The following is an 18,507-nucleotide window of genomic DNA, read 5'->3' as shown; positions in this document are numbered from 1 at the left end:
AAAATATTTTAGATCTGACATTTAAAATTAAAAAAAAATATTATTAAAATATTAAAAAAAAATACAAGATTTGTATTACAATTATTCAATATAGATTGAGTACATTTTAATAAGTATCTTAAGACTTAATCCTAAATATCAAGAATAATATTTGAACATTTTATTAAAGAAGTTCAGTTTAAAGTTAGAACTATATAATAGTTTAGTTCATATTTTTAAGTTATTCTGGCAATTTATTTTGAAAAAAAAAAGACTAGTGAAATAACTAATAGTATTTGCATTGTTAAAGAAAAATATTATATTATAACAATTTAGTATAGAGATTCAATCAACATTTTTTTTAAAATTATTATTAATGTCTTTAAGTAAATATTTATCACAAATTAAATATAGATGTATTCTATAAATTGAGAACTGATTTGTCTTCACAAAGAAGATGTTGAAGTTGAAGCATCAGTTTGCTGTGATTGATTAAGAAATGCAACATTAGAAGCTTTTAGTCTAGCAGCATTTCCCCTAGAAAATAATGTTCCTGGATAAGGAGATAAACTTGGTGTCGAGCAATGACTGTTGCTTAAATCACATTGGTCTAGTAGTCTTAATAATTCTTCAGCTGTTGGACCTCCATTAGGAGTTGACTCTAAAAAAAAAAAAAATAAATATTAGAAAATTAGAAAGAATTTATTTGACAATTCAGTTATAGAATTAAAATTGTTTTTTTTAATTCTAAACAATAATTTTTTGCTTCATAAATAAAGCTAGTATTATTAAAAACTCATATTTAACATAATTTATGTTAAAATTTTTATCATAATATATTTTAAAAATGAAATATCAAATTAAATTTTAAACATTTCTGTGTTTATAAAACAATTTTAAATCAAAATATAAAGAATATTTCAGATTTTTTTTTGGGAAAAATGTTTTAAGTTAAGATGATTATAATTAATTTATCTATTTATATATTATATTTAAAAAAATAATAAAATCTTACGAAGTGATTTATTAGCCAAATCTAAAGCTGTTGTCAAATCCCACATTTGCAAAGTTCCATTTGAATGTCCAGTTAATATAAATCTACGTGGACGAGAACCCATTCTGCTAGATCCTTCACATTCATGAACACAGAAACATGTTATAATTGTACAATCTACAGCTCGAATTATGCAAACTCTATAATAAAATTAAAAAAATGTTTTAATTTACATAAATAATAAAAATAGATAAATTCTCATAATATATGAAGTAATATATAATAAGTATATTATTTGTTATGATAAAATGTTACCTTTTACCATTGGATGCTAAACGTACAAATAATTCAGAAGTTTCTGGCATAACTTTTTGAACAAATACTTGTTCATCATCTTGTTCACCATATGGGCCTTGAAAAGAATTTATAGTTCATATCACTAATGTAAATATTAATAATAACATACCACAATCGTTACCAGCACAATAACTAATGCATGGTTCAACCTCTTCAAGAGATAATATTTTAAATGAAGCAACTGGTGTGGAACCAGGTTGAGTTGAAATCATTCCTCTAAATCTGGTTACACTCCATGTTCTTACATGGTTGTATTCACTACAAACAGATACAAGAAATCTCTCTGACAGTGTTACCTAAATATTTTTATTATTAGTATTTAAATTAGAGCATAAACTCATTTAAAAATTCTTGCCTTAGTTACTGAACTTTGATGTACTGTAAATGTTTGAAATAATTGAGGCCCATGTCCAACAGTTTCTGGATGTTGAACTATTACACGTACTGTACCAGAACTTGTACCATATGCTATTTCTATCCAATTTCCACTCACACCTGTAAAAAGTAAAATTCTAAAATATTTTTATTTCTATAGAAGAACATAAATTGATTTTACATAGAAGTATAAATTGTTGATCAGTATTTTGTCACCCATACTTATCATGAAAATAAAAATAGAAAAATAATTGAATATTAATCAGAAGATTAATTTTTTTCCCGATTTTTACTTAAATTTTATTGGGGAGCTATATTAATAGGAGACTCTTAACATAGATAGTAAATTGTGCAGAAAATTATTTTGAAATTTTGAACTTACTTGTTTTAGGTGTTAAATACACAGAAATAGCAGTAATAGGATCATTTGATGGGTCTTTATAGAGTTCTGTCACTAGAAGATCATTGTCTTTCATACGTAATGGAAATTTTTGCATATCTAAAAATCAATATTTGATAAATATTTCAATAATTATACTCTTAATATGTTATAATTTAATTTGTTGTTTATAAAACATTTGTAATCACTGAGTAAACCAGCTATTTTTTTTTACCTATATAATAAATGCAGCCATTATTACAACCAAGTAACAAAAATGATCCTGCTGTATCAAATGATGCAATAGGTACTACATCTTGAGTTTGCCAATGTTGAGTCATTGCATGCCACACACCAATTTTACCAGTTGGAGATAAAGCAACTAATTGACTACCAATAAAAAATAAATGTTCAACACGAACATTTAAATTAAATGTACCTAAAATCAAGATAAAGTAAGATAAAACATAAAAAAAAAAAATATACAAGTATTAGTTGAAATTAGTACACTTAAAATTATGGAATTTAAAAAATTATATTTTAAAATAAAAATTTTACATAAGTAAATGCATCTATAATTTAGAATTCAAACCTATGTTTGTTCTAGATCCTTGTTCAGATACAGCCCAAAGGCGAACTTGATTTCCATAAGATATTGCAACCATAACTGAAGATCCATCGGAACTTCCATTTTGACTATTCATTTTAGCATTTATAGCTATTCTCTCTATACAATTATCTATGTGTGGTGATGTGAAAACTTGTTGCCAACCACTAGAGTCTTTTAACCTGAAAAAAATTTGCAATAATTTTGATTTGAACAAAATTTAAATTATAGTGTAAAGAAATGAATAAATGAATGATATGTTAAATATAGTTTGATGTTACAATATGTTAAGTGAAACAAAAAATATTTTGTACTGTTAATTTTTTGTAAAAATATTTTGTAGAATTATTTGTTAATTAGAATTTAAAATAGTTTCTGAATTTATTTTTTACCAAGTATAATAGATATTTTGTTTACCAAGTTTTTGATATGCATAAATAAGCATAACTTAGTAGTGAATATAAGCATTATAAAATGATTTCTATAATGTATATCCTGTTATATAATGGTACAATTTAATTAATTTAATAAAAACTTTTAATTTAAATTCCCCCAAATCATTTTTCTGGAATTGTCTTAGTATATTTAATAAGAAATTAGATATAAATAATTTTATTAGATTATTAGATATTTATTATTATATTATTTATTATATATAGAGAAAAATTAATATTTCTTAGGCAAATAAATTCACACATTTGCTAAATTATTAGAGTACTTAAAAATTATTGCAATACATTTAAATAAATTAAAAATCACTCATATTTATATATTTTATTGAATTTCACTTGTTATTTCTGCAATTACATATATTTAAAATTACCTGTAACAAACTATGAAATGAGCATAAGCAACTACAATCCAATTATGATGAGCTTTAATAATTTGAACACGCAGTGGATCGGCCCAATTTGAACCTTGATTGTAACCAAAAACCAAGTTCAATGCATCATTTCTTATATATTTATTGAGATCAGCCGAAGAATTTCTGGAGTGATGATTTGGTACATGATTTCCTAATGAAGCAGCTCTTGAATGACCACTATTACCATTACTACGTCCATTAATAACTGAACCACGACCATTAACAGTAACTCTAGATATATCCAAAGATGAATTACGTGAATGACAACGACTAAATAAAAATTTAAAAAGTGAAGATTATTATAAATTTTAATAATAACACTTAATAAAAGCCATTATTAAATTCTTTAACTTGCCTTTGATATCCATGAGTATGAGGTATCGATGATGGAGAATTTGGTGGCGGTGCTGGCTCTGGTACACGAACAATAGATCCAGGTCTAGTTTGATCATCTACTTTAGCAATACTACAAACTGTTTCAGATTCCTGTGTGGGTGGATCTAAAATAATATAAAAGAAGCGAAGTTATAAACAAAATGCCAAATATTGAGTCTACAGAGTCATTAAAATTGAAAAAAACTTGAAACTATGTCGTAAAAATATATATAATTACACATATTTTAAATTTACTACTTACTTGGTGCTGGTAACATGCTGTAAAATAAAATATCTCCACATGATGATTGTTCCAAATCTTCACAAAGAATTAATCGTTTGACTAATGGAGTAATACCATAAAATTCAGCTTCATGTCTTAAAGTTCTAATATCAGTACTAGAAATATCTATATCACGGGTTCTTAAATAATTCAGTATTATTGCAAACACTTTAGGATCTCGATCAATAAATATTGCTCCTGTATCATCTCGTAAACTAGATATTCGTCCACTTAATAAGGCTGTAAAAAATGAATCTGCAACCCATGTCAAAGTCTGTTTGGATGTTGAGAATCTAATTCAATAAATTATAATTAAAATTAAAAAAAAAATTTGAACATATAAGAACCTATAAAATTAGGTAATAAGATTTTTACCTTGTTCCACCAACATTTAAATGCATAACTTCACCATTATGAGGAGGCAACATTGTTTAAGAGTTTTCTGCAATAAAATTTTTAGTATAACTAAAATTTAGTAAACATGCATGTTAAAATCACTGCAGAAACTTATAAACAATTTTTTTTTTTAATTATTTTCAATTTTATCATAATTATTATTTAAAGCATAATTATATGACTATTTAAAAAATAAAGAGTGTTAAAGTGCTAAAGTTCAAAAAACCATCTTTCATGTTATAATAAAAAATTGAGATTATATGTTAGCACAACAATTGATATGAAAATACTAATAACTATTGATATAATAATCATTACTCTGTAATTTTTTTAAAACAATTTTTGCAGTTTAAGACAATGTCAAAAAAAAAAAATTTTATTTTTGAAAATTTCAAATTGCTATTTTTTTGATCTTTTCTTACAAAAAATTTTGAAGAATCAATAAGAATTTCAGAGTATGTACTTATTAAGGTAAAAGTATTTTAATGCATAGATTAAGTAGCGGGGGTACAGTTCATAATATGCACTCCTTTCTTTTAATATAGTCAAAAATGCAAAATTTGTTTAAAAAAAAAAAATAGTGGAATAATTATTGGATTTGTTATATCTTTGAGATTCACCTGAATATGAAAAATTTGCTTGTTTTTCATTCAGTGTTATATAAACAATTAAGTAAAATTATTTTAAGATAAAATAATTCAAAATCTACTTTTATACCATATTAAAATAAGTTTTTTAATATATTAACTTACTTACGACACAGAAAATGAACTAAGGGATGGTTATTTTTGCATTTTTAATAATGTAATAATTAATATCAAATAACAAAGTGGAATAATTATAATTTTTCAAAATAATTCTTTAATAAATAAATTGATTCATACAATATTGACGATTTAGTTCTTTTTATAAAGAATGTAAGTTATAAGAAATTTTCTGATGTAAACAGATAATTTAAAAAATATATTTTTAGTGAATATATAATTCAATATTAATATTAATATCATGCAATTGATAATAATATCATAGATAAGATAAAACTTTAGCTTATCTTTGATAATGCTTATAAAATTGATAATCAATTTCCTTCCAAAATCATTTTCATTATCTAATACAATACAAATTCTAAAGTTAGTATATTAATTATCTTATTTGGTAATCAATTTTAAAGTACAATTTTTTTTTGTTTCGAAAATGCAAAAATACGAAAAACTTGACAAAATTGGAGAAGGTATTTAAAAACTTGTAAACATAAGTTTAACGTAAATTTAAATGCACTTTTTTTTATCAGGAACGTATGGTACAGTATTCAAAGCCAAAAATAGGGAAACTCTTGAAATAGTTGCTTTAAAACGTGTAAGATTAGATGATGATGACGAGGTATATTTTTTAGTTAATTATTTTTTTAGTCTTAAAATAAAAAAAAAAATTATTTTTAGGGTGTACCATCATCAGCACTTCGAGAAATATGCTTGTTAAAAGAATTAAAACATAAAAATATTGTACGTTTATATGATGTCCTTCATAGTGATAAAAAATTAGTCCTTGTTTTTGAACACTGTGATCAAGATTTAAAAAAGTATTTTGATAGTTTAAATGGTGAAATCGATCCAAATGTTGTCAAATCATTTATGTAAAATAAATATGTTGTATAGCCAGTCATATTAGTTTTTAATTTCTTTATTTTTAGGTTCCAGTTATTGAGAGGACTAGCTTTTTGTCACAGTCACAATGTTCTTCATAGGGATCTTAAACCTCAAAATCTACTTATTAATAAAGTGACTATTTTTTATTTTATATAATGTATAGAATAAAAATATCAATATTCTATTGCAGAATGGAGAACTAAAATTAGCTGATTTTGGTTTAGCTAGAGCATTTGGAATTCCAGTGAAATGTTATTCTGCTGAGGTAGTAACTTTATGGTATAGACCACCAGATGTCTTATTTGGCGCTAAGCTATATACTACTTCCATTGATATGTGGTCTGCTGGATGTATATTTGCTGGTAAACATCTAAAATTAATAATTATGTTATGATTTTATTTTATGAAATTCAATTTCTGTATTGTTATAAAGAATTAGCAAATGCTGGTCGTCCTTTATTCCCAGGATCAGATGTTGATGATCAGCTAAAAAGAATATTTAAACTTTTAGGAACACCTACAGAAGAAACATGGCCAAATATGACCACACTTCCAGATTATAAACCTATGCCAATGTATCAGCCTAATATGACTCTTGTTCAAGTAATTATTGCTTACTATCCAAATTGCAAAGCTGTTAATAAGAATTATTATTTTTTAGGTAGTTCCTAAATCAACAACTAAAATGAGGGATTTATTACAGAGACTACTCGTATGTAATCCATCTCACAGGATATCTGCAGAACAAGCAATGAGTCATATATATTTTGCTGATATTAAATAGATGAAAATTTTTTTAAAATTCAAAAAAAAATTTAAATAACTATTTTAATGAAGGATTGAAAATATTATTTTATAAAATATTTATTTTAAGTAATTAATCCAGATATTGAAAATAATAATAAAATTATATTTTAGCAGTCTCATGGCTTAGGTCATTCTGAAACAAGTGAAATATAAATTTATTTATAATACTTTAGAATCAGTTGTTATATCTAAAATAACTCTAAAATTTTTTACTAAAACTTATAATTTTAAAAATAATTTAATCATAAAATAATTTTTAATTTTATTTAAAATAAAATACTTGTCAAATATTATTAAATTATATTTTATAAAATGTAATTATTAGTATAAAATATCTTTAATCCTTGGTCTCACTTTCTAGCTATAGATCAATTATCTTTTTTTTTTTATATAAAATATAAAATCATTGTATCAATGTAAATAATCTACAGATAGTACCATAGTACGTTCCATATTTAAAATAATTATTATTCATGTTTTTACTTTATTTAAATTATTTTTTATCGAAATGTAAACTTGTGCAATTCATATTATAAAATAAAATATAGGTACTTAGTTTTCAAAACCTTGTTACTCTTTTTGAGAGGGGCTCATAAATTTGTATTACAATTAGATTAAAATATTAAAAAATAAGTTCTTTAAAAGTTTGTAGATTAACTTTCAGATATCTTTAAACTCTTACTGCTCCAACATTATTTAATTATGATATAATTTAGATTTTATTTAAGTAATTAAACAATAAATCAATGTTTTTTATGTTTAAAATATTCCAAAAATTTGTTTTATATTAATTGATGTATTTTTAAGAAAGGTTATTATTTTGTATTTTGGTAATGAAATCATTATGTATAATTTACCAATTGAATATCTAGTCATTAAAGTATTGTACATTTAATTTAAAATAAGAATATTTCCTTTGTTGTTGATATTTTATATTTCATGATTAAATATAACTTTGTAATTAATGTAGTTCATAATTAAATTATTAAATTTAAATTACCCATGTTACTGAATTAACATAGGTAATGAAATGCAATCTTCTATTTTTTTAATAAAGTAATATGAGCAGTTAGAGAAAAATGACCTAATGGTAGTAAAAAATTATTTTTACCAATTATTTTAAGTTATTTAATTTTGTTAATAAGAGATAAATTAAAATTTTCAATAGTTTTTAAGAACATGAGTGTTTTTAATAAATCACCTGTATATATATATAAATTAAATATTTATAAAATTATTTATTTTGACAGTATACAGTCTAACAAAAAAAAAAAAAAAAAAAAAACGAAAAATTAAGTAGTTTTTTAGCTTTTGATAACATAATTTGTTAGTTTATAATAAAAATATACAATAGTATTGTATAAAACACTTTATTAAAATTAAAAATAATTCAAATCTCTAGAAAACATTTACACAAATACTACAACTTAAAAAAATAATTACAAATCATCAGTTGATAAAAATACATTTCAATTGAATATAACATATTTTCATAAAAAAAAAAGTTTATAAAAATATATGGAATAGGAAAAATGTTCTCGTATTACCCCATGTTCATACATGGGTTTTTTTAGATAAAAAATCTTGTCAATGGATTTTTTTTTGTTTCTTAATGGCATATGTCATAAATGTAATATTTTAACTCATTTTTATTTTATATTAATTAATTAAAGATCAAAATTAAATAAAAATATTAAGTGTGATGTAATAAAAATTAGCTTAAGAAGGATAGTTTCAAACATAAGTTTTCTTAACATTTGAAACTTGGTCTATGTAGATATTACAAAATATTATAATAAGATTCTATACTAAATTATAGCAAAGAAGTTGAAAAATTAAATATAATTAGAAAGTAGATTGTTTTTACTACCAACCAGTATACACAAAATAATCACTTCTATTTGTATATTTCTTAATGAATTGTTTACCAGCACGAGTAGGCACGGTAAATGCAATTTCATCAGTTGATAATATATGGCCATATGTGTAGTTTTTCCTGAAATTGAAATTGTGATAAATAAAGTATTTTCAATTAATCAAACTTGTAAATCAAACCTAAAACAATCTAACAGCTTTGTTGCAATCCCTTTTTGTCGACAATCCCATTTTGTCCAAATACGATTCACTCCTACTTTGGCAGGATATGATTCTTCAGAGACTATCACCATATCTTCAGTACCAGTTTCTAAATTACGGTAGGCTTGGGATATTATTTCAGCAACTAAACATCCAATCACTTGTTTACTTCTTATATATAGATAAACCTAAAGAAAATATATTTAAATAAGTATATTTAAAATTTCAAAATTGATAATACTAGATTTACAAAGTTTAATACCTTTTTAGTAACTGGTAAAACAGTATTAAATGTACTAAATCCTAGTTCTTGATCAACAAAGGAAAGTACTTCTAATGCTTTAGTACACAAATTTTTACTATCTGAACCAGATATTACAATAATTCTTTCATCTTCATCTCTAAATACTATTTTTTCATTCTTGATAACCTAATATATATTCTATCATTAATCATTATTAAAAGAAATTATTTGAATATAAAAACATACATTGTATTTAAATATGTGTTTAGCTGCATGATACTTATCATGTTCAGCTTCATCTTCAGGTTCACCTCTTGAATAATAGAGTCCACACTCTTTACAGAAAAAGCCTCCAAATTTCTTTTGACCAGCATCAATTTGATACTGAGCTGCATCAACAATTCTTTTTACTCTTCTAATAGTTGATTTACCAGTATTGAGTGCACTATTTTTGTAAATAGATATTTATTTAAAATAATTTATGCTATAGTAATCATTAAAATTAAATTTTTAATTACCGAACATAATGATTTGGAGATGGGGTTTTGTTAGTAAAAATTGGAAATAATTTTTCTTGTGGAGACATACTTTTATTAAAATTGTTATCTGATATACAATCAGTTATTTCCATATTAACTTCTTCTGGTTCTTGGTTATTTGAAATACTGAAAATGAATATTAACAATATATATTTACACGCTCTATTATCTTACAGATATTTTATTATTACGAATGCTTTGGATACCAACAATCAATCATTGATGTTTTAATCATTTTTTTTTAAATTAGATTTATTTAGTATTTAAGAGCTGTTATTAATACAGTTGACTAGATGACAAATTTTTAAAATTCATTATAATTATATAATACTATATCTTCCCGCGCAATATCTTCAAAAATGAAAAAAAAATATATATAAATTTTCTTTTCAAGGTTTTAGTTTCTTATAAATTAATAAGAAAAAAAATAGCTCCATCATTTTTTCACGCTAAAATTATACTAAAATATATTTTTTAAATAGTAATATACATGTTTAACAGACTTAAAAATAAGAAATGACTGGCCAATAACAATTTTTAAACCTGTATTTCGGAAGTTATTAATATTCAAAAATTATGGATAGAGGTGAAGTCCAAGTCTTTTTACTTTTATGTCTAAGTATTTCTGAACCACTCATTTTCTCCCGCAATGATGTAAAAATATTTATATCTTTTAATATAATTAGAAAGGGTTCAAACCTTTCCTGTATTTAGGTTTTTCATTGGTTTTTACAAAAAGCGTTTCAAGAGAAAAATTATTGTTTCTGGTATACACTATAAAATATTATTTGATACATTAAATTTTTGAAAGAATTATAGCAAAATGAAATAATAAAATATATACTGAACTGTTGCAGGCTTTTAAGTTAAATAACTTGTGAATCTTTTAGGGATGTAATTTTATCATAAAAGTGTTCTTTAAAAGTTTTAATCTAAAATAATTCAAAAGAACGTACGGGTCACAGAGTTTTAAAAAAATGAAATTAATGTTATTTCTTTTTTACACTGATGACAGATTCCTCATAGTAGAACAATCACTAGACTAAATGATTTTTTATTTTGTATTACACCTTAAAAGCTTTATTGTAATAAAATTTTAATACCTTTGCATTAAAGCTACAATATGCATCAAATGAAGTCTAAAAATGCAATAGTTATAAATTAAAATAATAATATAAAATTGAGAAAAAAAAAAAGATAATTGTATCAAAAATTTTAAGCGCTTTAGTTAGATCTGAAACAACACTATGATTAAATGTGATTTAAAACCAAATTTACAATTTTAATTCATACTTAATGGATTATAACAAACACAAATTAAACCTTACTCTTTTAACTGAGTTTTTCTTGAGTTATAATTTATGAATACTTGTTCTTTTTCTTCTAAGCTATCATTAAAGCTAAAAGCATCTTTAATCAAGTCAGGCATATCAGAGTTTTGAACATTATTAGGATTTTCCCTAATTGTTTTCGTTTGTTTAACATAATCAAAGGGAGAGTTTTCATCTAAAAATAAAAAAACATTATTATACATAATAAATATACTGTCACGTCATAACAACATGTCAGGGTCGTATTTTAGGTTGGATGTCCATATTTTGCAAGCCCAATATTAATATGCTTCTAGTCTTTTTTATTTTAACGAATGTTCAGCTATATACTTTTTCTAGCATGCTTATTATAATAATAATAAAAAAAAATCAAGTCATTCTACCTCCCACAAAAAGAGTTCTAAATATGCTCCTGTATCAAGTATTAACAATAAATTATCAGACATTTTTGGAAATATAAGAAATTTGCAAAAAAAAGTTAGTAGAATTATTTTTTGAATATTAATTATTAATTTCATTAAATAACAATAATACTTACCATATTCATTGTGACTACTTTGTGATATCACAGTTAGACCGGGATATCGAATAGGTGTACAATGTGTATCTTCTTCATCATCTAATAATTCAATCAAATCAGATACTTCTTGTCCAATTTTTTCAATAGCATCATCATCTAATACTTCTGAATTATCAAAATCAGACGATTCATTCTTAATGAAAGTACTCATTCTGTTTTCATCTCCCCAATTTACAACATTCAAGTTGAAACTGTTTTCTGCTCTGTAAAAAAAAAGAAAAGAAAATTTACAACACAAAATATATAAATAATTACATTATTACAACAGGATAAATCTTTGATAGTTAAACAATGACAAATAACTAACCTACAAGGAGTATTCTGAACTACTTTTGATTTGAAAAATTTCCTATTTTCAGGCTGTTCTATTTTAATTCTTTCAGGTTTTTCTAATTTGACATGCTCAGCCCAAACATCTTTTTTGAAAGAGTTAAACTTAGGAGTTTCTATATGTTTTTTCCTTACATCATTGACTTCTTCTACAACGTCCATATTTTCTTCTACTACTTCAGTTTTGATTATTATCTTTTTAAGAACTGGTTTTTTTTTATATGGTAGCATAACTCCTGGGAATAAATTGACAGCAGTACATGGTTTCTTTGATTTACGTTCATGACTAGATGATCTTGCTCTTTTTTTACTTGTTGATTTACTTTCATTAAACAACTTTGCTTTAACTTTTGGGTTACTATGTAATCTATTAAATCTTTTAACACGCAAATCTTCAAGTGAAACCTATTAATTAATTTTTTGAATAATGAGATTAATGTGACATTGTTATATATATATATATATATATATATATATAATTGTGTATTTTAAAAAATATTATTATTTAAAAGAAATAAATCTTTAAGTGCTAAATATAAAAAGCGATTAAAATGTTTTAATCGCATTCAGTTTACTTATTAAACATTGATAATTTATAAAAATCCATTATTTAAACAATCATAAACATCAATAAATAATTAATTAGTAAAGAATGTATAAATAAAATACATAAAATGATTAATAGATATTCTTCAGAAGAATAACTACATCTAAGATTTCTTTATTTTAGTTATTTCTTTTGTACAATTTCAATTTTGTAACTTTATATTAAGGCATAGTGGCTAAGTCAGCAATGTCCTTTTATAATTTTGAAACACAACTATATTTTTCAATTTATATTAACAATGATTTTCTAGGAAAAAAAATTATTCATTAATCATAAAAAGGCAAGTTTTTTTGATTATTAAAATTATTATTATTGTATTTCAAAGTATAAAATGTAAAAAATAAAGCACAAGAGATCCAGAAATGTTGAATTAAGGAATTTATGAGATTAGTTTTGAATGATATTTGGGAGTGATTAAAAACACTGTTGTATAATATTTTAATGTGTATTTAAAACATATTTAAAAAAATTGAACATATTGACTAGAAATTACATTGTTTTTGACATCAGAAGATAATTACTTAAAAAGGATAAGATATATGGATGTTTTTTTTTTTAAACCATATATTACATCAAATAAGCTTTAATTTGAAATTGTTTAAAATGATTTAAGCATTCTGTTATTCTTCAAAATATTACAAGATAGCAATTTTTACCTCAACTTGTATAATTTTAGGCTTTAATACTTAACAACTCTTAAAAATTTAGATTCCGTATAATTTTTCTTTGTTTATCTCAAAGTATATTATACTAGCTTTAATTTAATGTAAGTTTTATTGGAACGCTATAAAAAATTGAAAATAAAATAATTTGATATATTGCTTGAGTCCCCTCTTAGTTTTTTTATAAATGAAAGGATTTTTTAAAAAGTATGTTGAAAGTAAGGTACTTGTCTCAAATATTACTATATAATATTAATACTGAAAATTTTATTTTGATCCATGGATTATTCGAACAATATAAATATAACTATTACAATCAACATATATGTTTAAATTTGATTTCACTATGAATGTGTAGATGATCTATTTGATTAGCAAAAAACTTCAAAATATACTAATTTTACTAATTGACACTAAAGGAAGATTGCTGACTTTACCTAGTTTAACTGACAAGTATTGCCTAAATTATTTTTAATAATACTATAATTATTTTATGATAACACTATTATCTTGAAACATAAATTTAGAAATTCAAAATTTTATATTGTATTTTCTAGTATAACATAATTGTCATATACCATCAGACATTTTATTTTTGTTGTTATATAAAACAACAAATATTTAATTGAAACAATCATTTCAGTACAATTTTAAAATATAATTTTTGTAAAAATGAAACTTTAAAATTTAAGCTTACACAGTGAAATTTAAGATATCAATTCTTAGATTGAAATTTGATTTCTATCAATTCTATAGGGTCATATATACTAATCATATATTTAAAATATAATATTTTCTGAATACTTTAAAAAATTAGAATTTTAATTTTTTTTTAACTAAATAGAGTTAATTGTATTCTTCTCTAACTTATAAATAGAATAACTTAAGTTATCTTATCATCTAATTAATAATAAGTTTAAAATATTTTCTAGATAATGAATTTTAATTAATTTAATAATAATTATATACCTGGTTACCACCATAAAACGATCTAGCTAGAACAACTCCTTCCTTAAAATCATATGATTTGTTTAATCCAAGAACTTTTTTTGATGGAGTTTTGACTTCTCTGTTAGTGTCTGAATCGAAGGGCGTTTTATTAATGTTTTTAAAACATCTAGAATTAGGTGTTTCTTCGATAATAATAGTAGCAGAATCTACACTACCATTTTTTGGATCAGTCATAAGCCTTTCAAATTTATCACTCACAGAAGGACTCAATTCAGTGATAGATGTATGATTTACATTAATAGGAGTTTCTGGAGTTGCCAATCCAGGGTCATATACTTCAGGAGAAGATTGTAGAGGTGATATATCATGACTATCTTCATCCCAATTATCAACAGGAAATAATTCTCTTTTCCGATTTGAAAAAAAAGGAGATGGTTCATTATTGCGAAATCGCAGAGATTTACGAGGCGTGGTATAAGCAGACATTTTTAACCTTAAAACAAAAAATATTATAATTTAAGATGGATTGATTTAAGTCAAGAATGAACCTACATTAAAATTAGTCAATTATTTCATTAGTGTATGACTAAAAAAAGCCCTTTTAAAAATAATTTAGATGTGAGACTTTAAGAAATATTGAATGGACTCCCAAATTTTTTTATTGATAATTTCATCTAGTTTTAACTCCTCAAAAAATGTAGCAATTTTTAATAATTTGGTCGTTTTCATAAATTTAATAAGTAACAGTTGAGGCATTACATCTAGTACTTCTATGCTAATATTTTTGATGAATGCAAATGAATAGAAAAACCTTTTTTGGAAAAAAAAAATTTACATTCTCTAAACTCAAAATCTGTTTTGATTTAATTATTTAAAAAATGAACACTATTTTTTTTTAGGTAATAATTTTATATTCCGACAGTTTAACTTTTGAATTAACTAACAATTAATATGTAAATTGTAAATAATAAAATATCAAATAATATTAACTGAATTGACAAAAATTATATTTTTAACATAAAAACATTTTTCACTATTAACATTGGCATTGCTTAACAAATCATACATATGATTTTTTTGCTAACGAAGATTAAACAAACATCATGGGACAAAATAATGTTTTTCGACACAGAACATTTTTTATTAGTTTACATCATTTATGTACCTATTAAAATATAAACGTCTAATTAAATTTACCTTAAATGTGTACGATATTATTAATAACTAACGAAAAAATTCCATTTGATCAAGTTTTCATTTAGTTAGCTCTTTTACATAGGAAAATGAAAATGAATAACTAATATTCAATCATTAAACTACAAAAATAAAAAACTAGAGATCAATAGATTAAACGACAATCCACGGAATTAAAAATCACAGATGACGATTTCGTACAATACTCCAATTATTCTATTATATTCTGATTGCAAAAAACATTTTATGTAGGTAAAATGAACTATTATGTGTAATTTGGAGGGAAACAAGAAAAGCTACCGATAACACCAAAATTTTAACCAATCAATGAAGTCATTTCTAGGGATAAACGTTAGCCGTTATGTTATCTTACAATTCATGTCCAATTCAAATTATGTGGTTGTGAACAGATAACGTCATGTGAGAGATGATATTAAGTAATTGGCTTATTACTCACTTATTAAAAAATTAACTTCAAAATGGCTACTTATTGTTAGGTGAATTTAGTCAAAAATTCAGATAGTTACAGAAGAATAAATTTAATATACTTAAACTTTAGAGGTAACATTAGAATGAAAATAGGTAAGTTGATAATTAATAGCATATCCTATTTTTTCACTCTGATCATTCCATATCCTTATCATATCGAACAAGGTGGATTTTTAAGTTACAGCTCAAGGTGTGCCATTCGAAAATTTGATTTCTGTTTAAAAATAACTTTTATAATATTTGTCCACAAATCAGTACAATTTTTACTTTGTTAATTCACTTGAACTTTTCTTTTTACTGTTCGATAGCTAACTATTACAATTGCTATAATTTAAAATTCTTAACATTTTGTGATTGTCTGAAAATTGGCAATATTTGACAATATCTTGTTGGAATATACCTTTCCACGAAAAAAAGCTTACTTTAGTTCGAAAATGTTTTATTAGTCTTTTACATTTTTACGTTCGACATTTTTACCTCATTGTAAAAACGACGTAATTTTTTTCTTTAAATTATTATAATCGCCCGTAGAAAAATCATCGGGCTGTGAAGAACCATTTCATTTGCAACCGTGTCATAATCGTAAGACACATTCTCTATTAAACATATCTGAAGAAAAACATTTCTGGATAGTCGGTTGTTCAAGAGTCGATATGAAAATACTTAGATAGATGAGTGGAGTGATTAGAGAAGATAGGATAAGAAACGAACATATAAAAGGAAGTATAGGTGTAGTGTCAATTGTGGTTTAGATGAGAGAAAATAGACTTAGATGTATTGGTCATGTTAGGAAGAGAGAGGATATAGAAGCTGTAAGAAAAGTTTTTATGTAAGAATTATTTTGATTTAAAACCATGTATATAACTAAAAATTTCTATGAAATTATTAATTTTAACTTAATAATTAATAAACTATTGAGTTAAAATACGAGGAGAAAGAAATCGGAAACTTTAAGAACAGTTATAGAAATGAATGTTGACGGAAAAAGGGGTAGAGGAAGACCAAAAATGAAATGGAGGGATGTTATTGAATGTGATATGAGGACGGCTAATGTATGCGTAGATGATGTGAAAGAACGTGACGATCAAGAGTGGCCGGCCCAAAGTAGTTGGAATGAAGGTAAGAAAAAAAAACCATAAAAAATAATTAAAATCTTACTTCATATCATAGTTGGCTAACTAATCGCTTAGTTTAAATTAACACTTTGAATAGTTTATAGCCAATTTATTTAGTTAAAACAAACCGTATAATATGGTTAATATCCATCCACAAATACAATAAAAAGACTTAGCTCTCCACTTAAAAAATTTGTTTAACAAAAAAAATTTCATTTGTCCAGCTATAATTTATCCAACTATTTGCTTTATTGTTTTTATAGTATTTCCGTGTAAATACTATATAATTACTATCAAGCTAAACAGCTTTATTTTTATAACTAGATAGCGCTGCAAATTGTAATAATATTTAGTGGTATAAAATTATAGTTTTATATAACTATTTTATATTATAAAATGAAGACAAAAAATGTAGGTTCAATATCAATGCAATAAATTAAAACAAAAATTTTCAGATAAAATTTATATCAAAAATTAATTTTATTTATTATGCAGACTCGTATTTTTTTAGATAATGCAATTCATATGTTGCTTTCCATATTCCATTTTAAATGAATTTTTCCAGTAGTTTTTGGTTGATATATACATAGCCATGTATAAATAATTACTTCTATATATCCTTATAAGGTTATATAGAAGAATTTCTAAGTGACCTTATTAATATTTTCGTCTATTATCAAGGCTTGGGAAGTTAATATTTCTTTTTAACTTGTTAAAATTATGCTAAATGTAAGTTGACGATATCTCATTAATATTGGACAAAAAATAAATTAAGTTAACGGAATATCTAGTTATCTTCGTCAAACTAATAAGTTCAGCTTAACTTTAATTTATTAATTCGTTTATACATAGTTGACATTTAAACATGGATATTCGATAAATACAGTTTAAAATTTAGTAGTTATTAAAGCAAAATATTGATCGGATAAATAAGTAGAGGAACGTGAAGAAATATTAATGAACGGGTAGATATTATCCATTAAAAAAATAACAAATTGGTGTTAAACAATTTGAATGGATATAATATATTTAGTTTTTCATATACTGAATATGCTCAATAATATAGTGATACGTTTCTTAAATTTTACACTTATATTTTTTATAATATTGTTTTTTGAAACCGTTGTACCTTTATTGATATAGAGACATTTATAAAACATAGTTTCACTATTATATTAATAAATCTAATTGGATTATTGTCAAAGGTATTTTTTAACATCTAATTTTTCAATTTCTACGTCGTTCTTTTCTCATACATAATTAATAACATTGTGATATAGCAAAAAAAGATTAAGGTTCGTGTTGTTATTTTTTAGGAAACAATTA

General features: G+C 23.7%; 3 protein-coding genes across 6 annotated transcripts; 1 reads left to right on the top strand and 2 right to left on the bottom strand.

The window, feature by feature from the left end:
- Positions 1–147: 147 nt before the first annotated feature.
- LOC126908460 (BTB/POZ domain-containing protein KCTD3) lies at positions 148–5,577 on the bottom strand. 4 transcript variants are annotated; one of them, XM_050690543.1, is made up of 13 exons: positions 5,363–5,577; positions 4,590–4,656; positions 4,194–4,507; positions 3,912–4,056; positions 3,515–3,787; positions 2,677–2,873; positions 2,320–2,523; positions 2,088–2,204; positions 1,686–1,825; positions 1,440–1,626; positions 1,289–1,385; positions 995–1,173; positions 148–640 (listed from the first exon to the last, which is right to left on the bottom strand). In XM_050690543.1, the coding sequence occupies exons 2-13, from the start codon at positions 4,640–4,642 to the stop codon at positions 426–428; spliced, it is 2,121 nt and encodes a 706-aa protein (XP_050546500.1). In that variant the 5' UTR covers positions 4,643–4,656; positions 5,363–5,577; the 3' UTR covers positions 148–425. The 4 variants fall into 4 exon arrangements, with proteins under 4 accessions (XP_050546500.1, XP_050546499.1, XP_050546496.1 ...); XM_050690539.1 differs by having other exon boundaries at positions 157–640; positions 3,515–3,826; positions 5,363–5,576; XM_050690541.1 differs by having other exon boundaries at positions 157–640; positions 3,515–3,826; positions 5,367–5,576.
- Positions 5,578–5,695: 118 nt separating this feature from the next.
- Positions 5,696–7,223, top strand: LOC126908474 (cyclin-dependent kinase 5). Its single transcript, XM_050690602.1, has 7 exons — positions 5,696–5,841; positions 5,902–5,990; positions 6,050–6,243; positions 6,301–6,388; positions 6,447–6,618; positions 6,690–6,859; positions 6,918–7,223. Exons 1-7 carry the CDS (start codon positions 5,805–5,807, stop codon positions 7,038–7,040), a joined length of 873 nt encoding a protein of 290 aa, XP_050546559.1. The 5' UTR covers positions 5,696–5,804; the 3' UTR covers positions 7,041–7,223.
- Positions 7,224–8,419: 1,196 nt separating this feature from the next.
- On the bottom strand, positions 8,420–15,848 carry LOC126908459 (N-acetyltransferase eco). Its single transcript, XM_050690538.1, has 10 exons — positions 15,581–15,848; positions 14,402–14,876; positions 12,141–12,568; positions 11,792–12,036; positions 11,251–11,428; positions 9,902–10,048; positions 9,630–9,828; positions 9,402–9,569; positions 9,119–9,327; positions 8,420–9,059 (listed from the first exon to the last, which is right to left on the bottom strand). The coding sequence occupies exons 2-10, from the start codon at positions 14,867–14,869 to the stop codon at positions 8,930–8,932; spliced, it is 2,172 nt and encodes a 723-aa protein (XP_050546495.1). The 5' UTR covers positions 14,870–14,876; positions 15,581–15,848; the 3' UTR covers positions 8,420–8,929.
- Positions 15,849–18,507: the final 2,659 nt, after the last annotated feature.

This window comes from Daktulosphaira vitifoliae, unplaced genomic scaffold (assembly GCF_025091365.1).
Source record: "Daktulosphaira vitifoliae isolate Bord-2020 unplaced genomic scaffold, ASM2509136v1 Scaffold_5, whole genome shotgun sequence".
In the NCBI taxonomy this organism is placed as follows: Eukaryota; Metazoa; Arthropoda; class Insecta; order Hemiptera; family Phylloxeridae; genus Daktulosphaira; species Daktulosphaira vitifoliae.
Note: the sequence above shows the minus strand (reverse complement) of the source record. Positions and strands in the feature narration are given on the sequence as shown.

Excerpts from the sequence above, each read along its gene's own strand:
- LOC126908460 (XM_050690539.1), bottom strand. The coding sequence starts at position 4,642 with ATGTTGCCTCCTCATAATGGTGAAGTTATGCATTTAAATGTTGGTGGA. Across the intron at positions 4,508-4,589 it reads TTAAATGTTGGTGGAACAAG|ATTCTCAACATCCAAACAGA; the intron begins GTAAAAATCTTA and ends TTATTGAATTAG. Across the intron at positions 2,874-3,514 it reads CATTTCATAGTTTGTTACAG|GTTAAAAGACTCTAGTGGTT; the intron begins GTAATTTTAAAT and ends AATTTTTTTCAG.
- LOC126908474 (XM_050690602.1), top strand. The coding sequence starts at position 5,805 with ATGCAAAAATACGAAAAACTTGACAAAATTGGAGAAG. Across the intron at positions 5,842-5,901 it reads ACTTGACAAAATTGGAGAAG|GAACGTATGGTACAGTATTC; the intron begins GTATTTAAAAAC and ends TTTTTTTATCAG. Across the intron at positions 5,991-6,049 it reads GATTAGATGATGATGACGAG|GGTGTACCATCATCAGCACT; the intron begins GTATATTTTTTA and ends AATTATTTTTAG.
- LOC126908459 (XM_050690538.1), bottom strand. The coding sequence starts at position 14,869 with ATGTCTGCTTATACCACGCCTCGTAAATCTCTGCGATTTCGCAATAAT. Across the intron at positions 9,829-9,901 it reads TCTCCAAATCATTATGTTCG|TGCACTCAATACTGGTAAAT; the intron begins GTAATTAAAAAT and ends TTACAAAAATAG. Across the intron at positions 9,570-9,629 it reads AACACATATTTAAATACAAT|GTTATCAAGAATGAAAAAAT; the intron begins GTATGTTTTTAT and ends AATATATATTAG.